The sequence below is a fragment of the Halichoerus grypus genome, chromosome X, assembly GCF_964656455.1.
Source record: "Halichoerus grypus chromosome X, mHalGry1.hap1.1, whole genome shotgun sequence".
Classification (NCBI taxonomy): Eukaryota; Metazoa; Chordata; class Mammalia; order Carnivora; family Phocidae; genus Halichoerus; species Halichoerus grypus.
The window spans coordinates 120,085,397-120,099,375 of record NC_135727.1 but is presented as its reverse complement, the minus strand read 5'-3'; the positions used below and the strand labels follow the sequence as shown (position 1 = coordinate 120,099,375).

The 13,979-nt window shown below is 45.8% G+C and overlaps 1 protein-coding gene across 2 annotated transcripts in view; it reads left to right on the top strand.

Annotated features, from left to right (window-relative positions):
- The first annotated feature begins 1,869 nt into the window (after window positions 1-1,869).
- CA5B (carbonic anhydrase 5B) overlaps window positions 1,870-13,979 on the top strand; it is a 50,130-nt gene continuing 38,020 nt past the window's right edge. The window contains exons 1-3 of one of the 2 annotated variants that reach the window (XM_078064774.1): window positions 1,881-1,984; window positions 3,833-3,885; window positions 11,710-11,901. In XM_078064774.1, coding sequence (XP_077920900.1) covers window positions 11,763-11,901 — 139 coding nt within the window. In that variant the 5' untranslated portion in view covers window positions 1,881-1,984; window positions 3,833-3,885; window positions 11,710-11,762. Of the gene's footprint in view, window positions 1,985-3,832; window positions 3,886-11,709; window positions 11,902-13,979 lie in introns of both variants that reach the window. The other variant, XM_078064773.1, reaches the window with a different exon arrangement.

Here is a 13,979-nt window from a genome sequence, read left to right as displayed (position 1 = left end):
ATTGATTTTTATCTTAAGAACACTAGAAAACCTTAAAAACGATTGCTATTTCCTCTTTTCTAATGCTGTTCAGAAGCTTAGGGGCAATCTTTGTCCCAGCTTAAACAATCGTTCTGGATCTGGTGGCCTGCATACTTAAATGCTGATCTTATCATTGGTTGCTTTATTCTCCTTACATTAAGTTCCCCTTTCCCTGGCTCCTTCAGCTATTTGTTTTATCCAGTAATGTCAATATTTTCATAAGCTGCCTCAAACTGTTTGTGGAAGAAGGTGAGGTAGAACTCACTATAAAAATCAGCTCACTAATTTATACAGGCTGTATTTGTACCAACTTCTGTGAGTTCATTTTTCAGGCAAAAATGACTGATAGTTGGAACATTTTATAAATGAGGCAGGGTTCTTAGGGTCAGGATGAGCTTAATAACCAGTGTTCTGTTAAACTTGTCCTTTTCTCTGTGTTCTTTGTAGCGCAACATTTTGAATATTCCCACTATCTTCAAGCCAGGAATGGAATGGAGGGTGGGAAGAAAAGAGAAAGTAGCTATATATGCTCTCATAAAATCTGTATTGTTGGCATATGAAGAAATAAATGTAGCAAATCTTACTGCTGGGAGCAAAGAAATGTTATCTTTCTACACATGTGAAAAGGCTAAGTATTCAATGAAGATTTATTGAGAATTTATAGTGTAAAGAAGTGTACCAAGTCCTATAAAAGTGACTTCCTATGTTTGCTACCCAAAAATATTCCTACTAATCAAATCAAGAAGACCTGTGCTTACCAAATCCTTTTCTACCTATCAGCCCCTTGCCACACCTTCTCTAACTTTCTCATCATTTCTTGTCACATCCAAACCCAAGTTGGGACAACTTCAGACTACAAGCTCCTTGGGGCTTATCTTCTTTGTTAGGGGAGCAGGTACTCAAAAAATAGGATTTGAATAAATGAATCAGAGATGTCTGCACAGGGGTAGAAAAGCTGGTTATAACCTTCACATTTCTTTTGTGGACCCAGAGTTGTAAGTGGAGAGAGGAAGGCTAGCAGAGTGATCTCAGGGCACACACAGGGCTTGCAACCAGAGTTGCAGTCTCATTGTGGTCGCGTCTCCACAGGCCCTAGACAGCGGGAGCTCACTGGGTGCCTAAGCAATGGAGGAGATATCAGGAAATACAGCAGTTCTGTTTACTCCACTCATCTGTCTAGCACTTAAGGTTGGCTAAGGGACTAGAAGGAATATTGGTCCATAGTTCTGGTTTAGAGGATGTGAAAACTGGCTGGAAGAAGCAGTTACAAATTCGAGTTCAGGTGTAAAAGCTGACTCCAAGAAACTCGGGTAAAGTGAACATGAAAATAATAGGAAGGAACATGGTTGTGTGACTCGTCCAATATTTGCATTTCCCTACTGAGCGACCTGCTCTCAGTACATTCAATCTTATGTTTGGAAATGGGAGAAACCTGAGGGAAGTCATTCTCTAGACGAGGCTCTTAAGCCTGCAGTCTGATTTCACCCAACAAAATGTCGCCAGCGCTCAGTTCCCAGACCCGGGAGGGTTTCTCTAGAGACAAGGGGGGCCGCCCACGCGACCTCGAATCCCTGAGGCCAAGTCCCGCCTGGTAGGAGGGAGCGCTAGGGGATTGGCCCTGCAGGAGGAGCTAAACCACCCCGGAGCGCAGGGGCGTAACCAAGGTGAAGGGCGGGGCCCAGGCGGAGCTCGTGGGCGTGGCCCGGGTGAGGGGGCGTGGCTGTGACGGGAGGGGAGAGGCCAGGCGGTGGGCCAGACAGCTTGGCCTGGAGGGGCGTAGCCGGGGCCGCACGTAAGGACGTGAGGGGGCGTGGTCCCGACCATTTTGGGAGAGGCTTGGAGGGGGCGTGGCCTGGGCTGTGGGGCATGAAGACGAGGCGTGGCTATGATGTCCAAGCGCACTTGCCGCGGGTCCCCAGGCTAGAGCTAGCCGCCGAACTTCGTGCTGTGGAGAAACGCTAAGGTAAGGGCCGGTGGCCGACTGGAGTGAGGCCCACAGCGGGGGCAGGCCGACTCAGGGAGGGCCGGGACCGTGCTCACACACCCGCACCCCGCCACGCCAGATCTCAGAGCCCGGACAGCTGTTAGTCCTGCGAGTATTGCCGGGGTCCCGGCACGGCATCGCCCTTTCCCCACTGTAGCCCTCTTCTACAATGGGAGTCACCAACCAGATGGCAGCACCTCCTTTAGAGTTATTGCACTTGCCGGGAAACAGCTGTCTGAGGGCCCTAGGAGGGAGTGTGGCCAGGGGTGGTTGGACGTGAATTAACTCAAGAAAGTCCAGTCTGCTGTGAAATACCTGTAGACAGGGGTAAAGGCTACAAAATCTGAAATAGCAGTTCCGGAAACCGAAGCGCAGCAAGCTGGGACTAACTAGGGTCTGGATTGTATTCCCCCCATCCCCCACCCCCTAAATTACCAGGGTCTGTGGACGGAGTCACAGCCACCTCCAAGGCAGGGGATCAGCATCACAGCTGTGTCACGTGGACAAATCTGAGCCTTCTCCTTCCGCAATTACTTCTGGCCTTTTTGTTTTGTGCCCCACCCCAGAACTGAAAGAGAACCGCTGAAGTACAAACATTTTTGATAGTTACGAGTCTTTGGGGCATTCAGTGTTAAATGCTACTACCTTAAGCCTGGTGGCAACTCCTTAATATTAATGTAAGTGCTGTCTCCTCCCCTGTATTTTCCCTGGGAAAGTTTGAGAAAAACAAGAAGTTGGGGCGCCTGGGTGGCTCAGTCGTTACCGGCTCAGGTCATGATCCCAGGGTCCTGGGATCAAGCCCCACATCGGGCTCCCTGCTCGCCGGGAAGCCTGCTTCTCCCTCTCCCACTCCCCCTGCTTGTTTTCCTGCTCTTGCTATCTCTCTCTCTGTCAAATAAATAAAATCTTTTATAAAGAGAGAGAAATACAAGAAGTTAATGTGTACATCTTAATTCGGTTAGAACTTGTTCTCCTCCAGCCACTGAAAACTGTTGCTTTCTGCTTCTCCTTCTTCGTCCTTTACTGCTAATCTGGCCATCTCCTCTCTTTTATTAAAAAACCTTGCTGGAGGGGCGCCTGGGTGGCTCAGTCGTTAAGTGTCTGCCTTTGGCTCAGGTCATGATCCCAGGGTCCTAGGATCGAGCCCTTCATCGGGCTCCCCGCTCAGGAGCAAGCCTGCTTCTCCCTCTCCCACTCCCCCTGCTTGTGTTCCCTCTCGCGCTGTGTCTCTCTCTGTCAAATAAATAAATAAAATCTTTAAAAAACAAAACAAAACAAAAAACCTTGCTGGAATAAGGAGAGGAGTAGGCAGATTTCTCTCATGAGGGAAGCTGCTCCAGACCCTACCTCTTATCTGCCGCTGCACATCCCTCAGGGTGGTCACCGTTCACGGGTATGTTGGAAATGGAAAACCCTACCTGGGGCATTTCTCAGATAATTTTTATGTCAGGACCAGGACTGAAATTCACGGAAAGGCCAAGATCAGCAAGGGCACCATTCTCTGGGCCTGTACACACCTTTCCTGTTCTCCCTGGAGCCAGTCAAAAGGTTATGATCACTCACAGTTGGGACTCAATAAAGATTGAGTGAATTGTGAGTGAATGAGTGAACTTTTGGAAATCTTACGGGAGGAGGACAATGCATCTCTTTGGCAGTGCTGGGGCACTTAGTTGCAGCACACAAAACAGTTACTAGAAATGTATTTTGAAACCTCTGGCAACCCCAGATTGGGATCATGATCTTGGGGAAGAAGTAGGTGAGAGGAAGAAGCTCAGCTTCTTCTATGCTGTCGGGACAAGACAGCATAACCTCTGATTTCCATTTCAGGGCTTTTGCAAAAGACTGGCTTCCTTTGAACTCAGGAGGTGAGAAAACGAAAGGTCAGTCTGATGAGAATCAAGGAATTTTTTTCAATGTAACTGTAACCTTTAGTTAGAGTACTTTTTTTTTTCTGTCTGTTTTGCATATGTATAAATGGCTTAATCAGGCAGAGTTCAAACTACAGTTGACCCTTGAACAGCACAGGGATTAGGGACACCGACCCCCTGCCCAAATGAAACTCTACCTATAACTTGATTCCCCAAAAACATAACTTCTAATAGCCCACTGTTGATCAAAAACCTTACCAATAACATAGTCAATTAACACCTATTTTATATGTTATATGTATTATATATTATATTCTTACAATAAATTAAGCGAGAGAAAAGAAAACATGATTAAGAAAATCATAGGGAAGAGAAATTACATTTACAATACTGTACTGTATTAATTGGGGGGAAAAAACCCACATATATATGGAGCTCTGTTGTTCAAAGGTCAGCTCTACCTGTCATTTAATGAATACATAATTTATGAATGATTCTTTAAAGGCTTTTAGAATTTTTTCTTTTTTCACACATTTCTTAGTCTGCAAAACAGCAGATAAAAGACATGTTAGTAAAAGCCAGGGACATACATAAATCATTAGTGATAGCAAAGGCATATGGTACAAAAAACTTAGCACTCATGGGGCCCATCCAGGCTACGGTCCCATCTTCAAGACAAACTTAAGTAAGGACAGATTTTCTGTGAAATCTGGTAATGTATGCTATTAGTTCATTGTTATGTATAATGTTTGATAAACATTATTTGTGGTTTTACAAGCTTAGATTTTATGAGATCTGTAGGTAAATTTAAATAACCACCTATCAATAAATTATAATTTTAATGTCACAGAGTAGATTGGCTTTAGGCTTTAACATAAATAACCTCATGTATTGCCACAGGTATTGTAGCCTAGCATTAGCTAAATTGAGTTTCTTTTTATTTGGATTTTCCTGGAACCTTCACTGCTGACCTTCCATGCTCTGTTCCTTCCTTGATTGTCTTCGACTGCTCCTTCTGTCTCTTGGCCTCCTTACTCCATTTTGTCAGGCTCCCTGTATACACCTGTTACTCCTGGGGGGAAGGGTGGGGATTTTCCTTCTCTCTCTAGCCACATGACCTCTCCTGATCACAGATCAGAACTCTTTTCTAGATTTTTCCTCTTGCTGTCCCCTTGGACCTCAAATCCATAGGATTAGCAGGAAGACTGTCTGTCCTCTTTCCCTTCCCACCTGCTCCTTTTGCCAGTTTGTTTCTCTCTTCAGGCATTCATCCTCATTCTACCACCAGCATCATCCAGCCATAAAATCATGGGGCCTTCTTCAACAACTGCTTCCCTTCTCTCTCCTCCAGTTGAGTGCCAAATCCTACGTTTTTTACCAAAATGGCAATCTCCTGAATACAAAGAACTTTGGTCCATCTCTACTGTCACTCTCTGGTTCAGTGCTTCATATTGTCTTACTTGGATTACTGGAATTTCATTTCAAACTCACGTGCCCAAATCTGAGCTACTGATGTCCCACCCAAAACCTGTTCTGCACACTGTGGTCCTCATCTCAGTTCATGGCAACTCCATCCTTCCAGTTGATTAGGCCAAGAATCTTCTAGCCATCCTTGACTCCTTCCTTTCACATCTTACCTTTCTTTCACATCTTATGGGCAGTCTCTCCAAGATATAGCTAACGCCCAACCCCTTCTCACCACTTCCACCATGACATCTTTTGTTCCAAGCCCCTGGATTATCCTGAATGATCTCCCTGCTGCTTTCCTGCTTCCCATCCCAGTTGATTTCCAGTAGGGCAGCCTGAGTGATCTTTTAAGAATATAAATCAGATGGTGTCCCTCCTGTGCTGCCAAAACTCCATTGTGCCCCAGTTTCCTTAGAGCAGTGGTTTCCAGTCAGAGGTGATTCCCCTTTTCCAAGGCACATCTGCGGCGTCTGGAGACATTTTTGGTTGTCACAGTTGGAGGGAGGTGCCACGGGCATCTAATGGGTAGAGGCCAGGGATGCTGCTAAACATCCTACAGCGTATAGGACAGCCCCCAAACTGAGTTATCTGGTCAAATGCCAATAATGTCAAGGTTGAGGAACCCTGAGTTGGAGAAAAAACCTTTACAAAGTAGCCTAGAAATCTACATGATCTGGCAGCCATGACCTCTCCACCTTCTCCCTTACTACCCTCCTCCTAGTACACTCTATTCCTGCCATGCTGGCCTCCTTACTATCCCCTTGTATGTGCCAGACACGCTCCCACCTCAGGGTCTTTGCACAGGCAATTCCCTCTTCCTGGGCAATGCCCTTCCTCCTGCTAGTCCTATTACTAATTCCTTCATTTCCTTCAATCTTTTGTTCAAATCTCACCTTCTCAGTAAGGCCTCCTTTGAGCAACTTATTTTAAATGCAACACTCCTTTCCCAGTGGCACTCCAAATTTACTTCTCCTGCTCTGCTTTTCACTGAGTATATTTTAATTTAATTGTCTGTACAACTGACTTACGTATTACACTGCTGTTTGTTGTCTGTCTCCCCCTACTAGAATGTAAGTTCCACAAGGGTAGGGACTTTGTTTTATCCCCCCAATGATCCTAGAACAGTGTCTGGCATTTAATAGATGTTTGGTTGCTATCCTGATGAATGAAAGGATAAAAGAGTGATGGATTGAATGAAGGATGGTTGAAGGAATCTCCTTGTCACTGACCTTCCCGGCTCCACTCTGCCCACTGCATTCCATCCTGTGCTGTGTACATGGGGTCGTCGGAAACTGTCCTCTATGTACGGAATAATACCTGAGGGTCTTCCAGTCTCTTGGAAATCGGTATTCTTCAAGTTAGTCTCAAATCCCCATCTGGTTCCATTGCATCCCCTGGGCATTTGTGTGGCCAGCACCTTAAGAAATATTCATAACAGACTTGGGATGATGGGAAGCTCAGATACACTTAGCTTTGTTACAAAACAGGACTTTTTTGGGCGCCTGGGTGGCTCAGTCGTTAAGCGTCTGCCTTCAGCTCAGGTCATGATCCCAGGGTCCTGGGATCGAGCCCCACATCGGGCTCCCTGCTCCACGGGACGCCTGCTTCTCCCTCCCACTCCCCCTGCTTGTGTTCCCTCTCGCGCTGTGTCTCTCTCTGTCAAATAAATAAAATCTTTAAAAAGAAAAAAAAAACAAAACAGGACTTTTTTGTCTAAACACACAAAAAGTTATCTTCAGAGTCTATGTCCACCGCAGTGAGGTCAGCAGTATTCTTAGGAGACAGACAGAGGGTCAGATTTCCACACCACGACATGCAACCCCACCATTGGGTGGGTTTTGTGAAGGAGGAGGAAGGAGAGGGTGAGGTGGTGTCAGGCCGTCTGGAGCTTTGGTGTACCCCTAGCCCTAGAGAGTCAGTCTGGAAGTGGGCAGGAGACAGTTCCTCTGGGCCAGGTGTCATCAGCCCCCAGCCTCAGCACTGTGCACAAGCAGCATGACTGCGGAGTGCAGGGCAGCTGCCCAAGGCATGACCACAGCCGTGGCTCTCTGTGGAGCTAGGCCAAGGATCAGTCCCCCAGACTTCTCTGGCACCCCGCTAACATGCCTCAGATCCCCATAGAGCCCCTTATGGGGGACCAAGTGCATGCCGACTCGTCTGTACTACTCCCTTGGCAGTTAGGCATGCCCTTGGCTGTATCTTACTACATCTTTCCCTTTGAAGGACTAACCAGCATGTCCTGTCTTTTGAGTGTATGTTGTACTTGTCATTGTCTTCCTGGGAATTACTAGGTCTCTTTTTCTATCTAATTGTAAGCAAGAAAGAAGTCCTTTTCCACATCTTTGCCAACCTCCCTCTGACACTGGGATTATTGAATAAACCCAAGGTTCTGCCCATTTCAACCCTAATTGTCCTCTCCAGCCTTGACTCCTAAACACCCCCGCCTCCCCAAATGTCCTCATAATCCCTGACATTATGCCTGTCTATCTCTACCTTTCTCCCTCCTGTTAAAATCGTCTCTCTCCTAATGACACATGGTTCAGATGCTGCCCCGTCCTGAAACTTAGAGCCTCTGCCCTCTGTGTTCTCATTGAATTAAGTCAGAGCTGTCATCACATCTGGCTTTGATTAGGAAGTATTTGTTTAATTATGCTAAGTGCAGTAAGCCAGACTCAGGGAAAATATTGTATGAGTCCACTTACATGAAGTATTCAGAATAGGCAAATACGTAGAGACAGAAAATAGAATCAAGGTTGCTGGGGGCAGCGGGGGTGCGGAGGAATGAGGAGTTTTTGTTGAATGGGTATAGAGTTTGTGTTGGGGATGATGAAAAAGTTTGGGGTACAGACACTGGTGATGGTTACACAGCATCATGAATGTATTTCATGCCACCAAATTGTACGCTTGAAAAAGGTTAAAATGATAAATATGTGTATTTTACCATACTATAAAAAGGTAACTAAAAAACCCAGAAAGATTACTTGTTTAATAGTTTCTTAATAGATTGCAAGCTTGTGGGGATGGGGAGAAAACATGATTTTTTCATCTTCACCCAGCCCAATGCTTTGCATGGAATAATCACTCATTATTGCTTCAATTCAGGGATGGAAGTCAATGGAAAGAAGCACAGAATTCAGGCAAGGTTTCCCCATACCTCTTAGCAATTTTTAAAAATTCATTTTATTGTCAAATTGATTTTATCAGAGAGAACCCTGTGTAGTTGGAATTGTTTGATGGTATTATCTCAGAAAGAAAATGAAAAACATGAAATTAAAAATCATCCCAAACTGCTTTCTATTTTCTTAGTGTTTGCATTTATAGCATGGGGAGCATTTTAGCAAGCTCAGTTTGAATAATAATAACTTTCGGGGCACCTAGGTGGCTCAGATGGTTAAGCGTCTGCCTTCGGCTCAGGTCATGATCCCAGGGTTCTGGGATCAAGCCCTGCATTGGGCTCCCTGCTCAGCGGGAAGCCTGCTTCTCCCTCTCCCACTCCCCCTGCTTGTGTTCCTGCTCTCGCTTTACCTCTCTCTGTCAAATAAATAAATAAAATCTTAAAAAAAAAAAAAGATGAAGGGTGTACATTAAGCCTCACTCTTAAATATTTCAGTTCAAAAAATCCTTTTACTCTGCTGATCTGCAGTTATAAATTATACAGTTTCATGCTGCACATAGTCTTACAAGTTAGAAAGAAGCATAAAGTTCTCGACGTGAACTCTCACCCAAGATTAGGGTGGAGAGATCAAGAGAGAAGTGAAATATTTACATGAAGAAATAGGTGAGCGCTGAGAAAGTATCAGGTTACTGGGCTTTTTGCTATTTTTTAATTTTGGAAAATTGATAGGTTTCATATTCTGTCCATAAACTACCACCAGAGGCTATTTCCTACAGATGATTTTTAGGGAGAAGAAATTATAAATTAATTTGGAGATATTTTCCTATGGAAAATAATCATGGACAAGTTTCTAAGATGTCTGTCATTTGCTTCAAAGTCTCAGAGAGGGGAAGTAGGAGGGAGGATATAAATAAAATATGCTTGGCCACCAACAGATAATTATTGAAATAAAGTGTTGGGTACATAGGTGGTTTTATTCTAGTATTTCCACTGCTTGTTCAAATTTGAAGTTTGCCAAAATAAAAAATTAAAGGAAAAAAGGAAATAGATTCTTAAATGAGGTAGCCAGTGGTCTATTATTCCTTAAGCCTGCTCAGTTAATTCAGTTAATGAAGTTATTTGAAAATGAGGGACTTTGATTTGGCTCAAGGCACTATCAAGATAATATCTTGAAAGTTTATTACCAATCTGTATTTGAAATCCTGAGTCAGACTTTTTTTTTTCAAGATTTCTTATTTATTTGAGAGAGAGCCAGCGAGGGAGGGAGAACGAGCAGGGGGAGGGGCAGAGGGAGAAGCAGACTCCCCACTGAGCAGGGAGTATGAAGCGGGGCTCCATCCCAGGACTCTGAGATCATGACCTGAGCCAAAGGCCGACGCTTAACCCATTGAGCAACCCAGACGCCCCACTGAGTCAGACTTTTGTATATCTTAAATAAGGTACATACTGACATACCCCCCAAAATGTGTGTGTTTGTGTGTGTGTGTATGCACACACATAAAACTAAACAAAAGTGATTTTAACTTGGTTTGAGAATTTCTGACATCTCTTAGCAATGCAGACATACTTTAGGTGTCACTGGTCTAAAGACCCCAGGTAAGGAGTTAGGCCAGCAGGTGAGGAGCCTCCATGGGATTCAGAACTTTCGACCAGTCCCCTTTAATGTGGTGACCGTGCATCTTTGCTCCCTGCGTTCAGTGTGTTCACTGGCAAAGTGATGCATACAACAGAGTGCGTGGCACCAGGCTGAGAGGCTGGCTGTTTGCCACAGTTCACTTTGCAATACTTGTCCAGACACATGTCCAGACACATGGCTTGTTGCTGGTTATAAAGGGTTCTGCCTGGAGCCCTCATTTGTTCCTTTCAAGGCAGTAATAGGAAGTAACTCTGCTTCCTGCTTTTACTGGACACAGCTCAGGTGTAATTTTTTTTGTTCTTTCCTTTCCCTTAGGTGTAGCCTTCTCCTCTCTAGCTCCGATCTAGTGGGGTCAAGGGCAGCAGTACAGGGGAGAAGAGCTCTTTCACAGCCAATTAAAAGCAGTAAAGTACATGAAGAGAGGGAAGGGTGAAATGAGAACATTTGCGTCTTTGCTTAGCATTGGTAGGGATCATAATTTCTTTTTGTGACTTTGGGCCCCTCTCCTGCGCGCCACCATTGCCAGACTTTTGAGTGCCCTCTGATAGGCCAAAGGCAGAATCTGAGGAGTCATGGATGGTTTTCCTTGCCATATGATGTGCATTTCCAGAGGCTCCAAGGGGGAGAAATTAATTGCACACCTGGAAGGTAGAGTTCATGCCTTGTTCCGCTTTGCATCCCAGCAGCCAACATGGTTCCTGGAACAAAGGAAATGACAGTAAATGTTGAAATGCAAACGTTTACTGGCAGAATTCCCGTCCCTGTGAGACTAGCTTAGATTTGTCTCTGGATATGGTCCTCCTTCAGATCTTATCGGTAGGGATACGAGGCCCTCCTCTTAAATGGCAAGCATCTAAAAGTGTTTCAGAAGTATAGATAACCACACAACGGGGTGATGGCGGCATCTAGGAAAAGCCCTTCCTACTGTGCAAGAACCTGCTGGCAATCACTTCACAGCGTGCGGTTCTTGGAATCGGGATCAACATCCCCCTCACCAAGGAAGTGTGCCCAGGTCACGGAGCTGCCCTCACGGGCCAGGCACTGCGTCCCTGAGAGATGCAGCTGTGCCAGAGACAGACAGGGTCCTTAGCGCCGCGGGGCTCGTGGCTGGGGAGGTGGCGTCATAAAGTCCATTCTCGATGAGGTGGGCAACTGCAGGCAGCAGCGTGAGGGAGCCGAAGAGGGCGCCAGGCTCGCCCGGTGAGCGCGTGGTCAGGGGAGGCTTCTAGGAGGTGGTGCGGGAGAGGAGCGCCTGAGGGGAGGGGAGGGAGGGGAGGAATTCACCAGGCAGGGTGGGGGAGGAGCATCTGCACAAGCCCTGAGGCGGGAGGGAGCTTCGGGAGCGGGAAGAACCCAAGTCCACGGGGCTGGTGTGCAGGCAGCGGTGGGAAGTGGCCGGCACAGCCAGAGAGTCTGTCCTCCTGGGGTAACCAGTGAGTTTCCGGAAGAGGAGCGGATTAACCACCGACTCATCCCCCCCTCCTCCCCTCCCCCTCCCCACCCCCACCCCTGCCATGTGTACTCATAGTCTGAGTGGTGGTGTCCTGCTTAGAGGTTTCCACTTGATGGTCAGTCTCCGTTGTGTATAGCTTTGCCTCCTCTGTCCTCCTGCCTCTAGGTTATTAGGTTCCTGCAAGTCATTTGGGACCCGGTCAAGATTTCAAGCTAAACATGGCGACGAGTAGCCTGAGGGTCATTCTTCAAGCCTCTCCATGCAAGTCACTGTGGAGAAGATTGCAGAGCCCCAGGTTCGTGCCAGCGAGGCCCTGCAGCCTCTACACCTGCACGTACAGAAGCCGGAACCGAGCCTGTGAGTACGCTGCTGCCTTAAAGAGAGCGAGAGGTGGGGGTGCCTGGGGGGCGCAGTCGCTTAAGCGGCGGACTCTTGGACTCTTGGTTTCGGCTCAGGTTGTGGTCTCAGGCTTACGGTCTCAGGGTCATGAGATGGAGCCCCGCATCGAGCTCCACACCAGCTTGAAGTCTGTTTGAGATTCTCTCTCCCTCTCCCTCTGCCCTCTGCCCCCCACCTCCCCCGCTGGCCCATGCTCTGTTTCTCAAATAAATAAATGAAACTTTTGAAAAAAAGAGAGAGTGAGAGGCTTGGTGTTGCATGACAATGACGTGTGTCCTGTGTTTATCCATAGGTGTCAGTGGCATTCCAGAGTGGGATTATGTGCCTTGAGAATGTGAGAATAACTACTTGTTTCTTTGTCTTCTAAAATAAATGTGGAAGATTCTTTTCCCCCAGGTTTATTGACATAGAATTGCCACCTAACATTGTGTAGGTCGAAGGTGTGGCATGTGCTGATTTGATACACGTATATATTGCAAAATGATTTCCATAATAGGTTTGGAAAGTTCTTTTCTTGACTAATTTTAACATGTTAAAATGATGTCATGCAGAAAAAGGATAAGAGAGGTGTCCCAGTTTCAGATACTCTGGAACCTGTTCTGTATCGTTCTTGTTAGCAACAGTCTTCTTACTGACACTGATCCACAGACTGCGAATTATTTCTGTGAGTCTTAACGTTCTGGAAGTTGCATGTTAATGTTTGTCAGCAGGTCAGTAGCTTCACGCTCTGGAATATTCTTTCTCAAGTCACAAATGGCAGCGTTCATTCTAGTTGACCAGCTTACCAGTGTGTGCTCTGCCGTAGACGCAGCATATCAAGCGAGGCAGCAGATGGCCTTTCCTGAACGCTCTCGTATCTCATTCCCCTCCTGAAATACCAGTTCCCTGCCCCGTCCCTATGGTGCAGGGATTGTGCACCGAGGTACTACTGACACGAGGGATGGGTCATTCTGTGTTGTTGTGGGTGCAGTGTGCACTGTAGGGTGATTAGCAGCATCCCTGCCAAATACCCATTAGATGACAGTTGTATCCCCACCCAGTTGTAACAACCAAAAATATCAGCAGACATTACCGAATGAGCTCTGGGGGCACAAAACTGCCCCTGCTTAAGAATCAGTGGGACAGGGACGCCTGGGTGGCTCAGTCGGTTAAGCATCTGCCTTTGGCTCAGGTCTTGATCCCAGAGTCCTGGGATTGAGTCCCGCATGGGGCTCCCTGCTCAGTGGGGAGTCTGCTTCTCCCTCCCTCTGCCTGCCACTCTCCCTGCTTGTGCTCTCTCCTTCTCTCTCTCTCTGACAAATAAATAAATATATATATATATCTTTAAAAAAAAAAGAATCAGTGGGACGATAGGAGAGAATAATGTATTTATTTGTGGAGAGATGAGTTTGAATTTGTGGAGAGGTAAAATGGCTAAGTATATTGTTAAAGAGGAATTTTTCATATTTTCTGTTATTTTAAAGGAATTGACAAGAGTTTTCACATGTTGCCTTCCTTCTGGGTCTAAGTTTCTCCACTTTTTCTCTTTGGGTTTACTCTCTTTTGATTTCATATGCACGTAATAAAAAAAGAAGGTAAGAAAGGAATGCTTTTAAATTAGTAAAGCTAATCTAGCTAAATCCAAGGATTTGGAACTGCTCCATAAATAGATTTCTATTATATATTTACTTTGTTTCCTCCAACAGTGACAGTGTTCTAATTCAAGTGAACTGGTTGGAGTTATAACAAATTTCTGGTTGCTGGGTGTGGCTTCCTAACAACAGACCTACATCCTACCAGGACTGGCTTATTCTCAGCATTGGCATTTTGTGGTCTGAGGCTTAAAATGGAAAAAATTAGTCATGTTCATGTAGTTACTAAAGTTTTACTTTTTTTAACAGAGAGTTGAAAGTTAAAGGTCTAAAATCCAACATACGAATGTCTTCAGGATAGTTTGCTTCTTCTAGGGCTGACTAAAACAAAAAGTGGTGGCTTGGGGAGATGTGGGCTTTCCGTGATTAATTTGTCACATCAGATGTTCTTGTTTTTAAGTTACT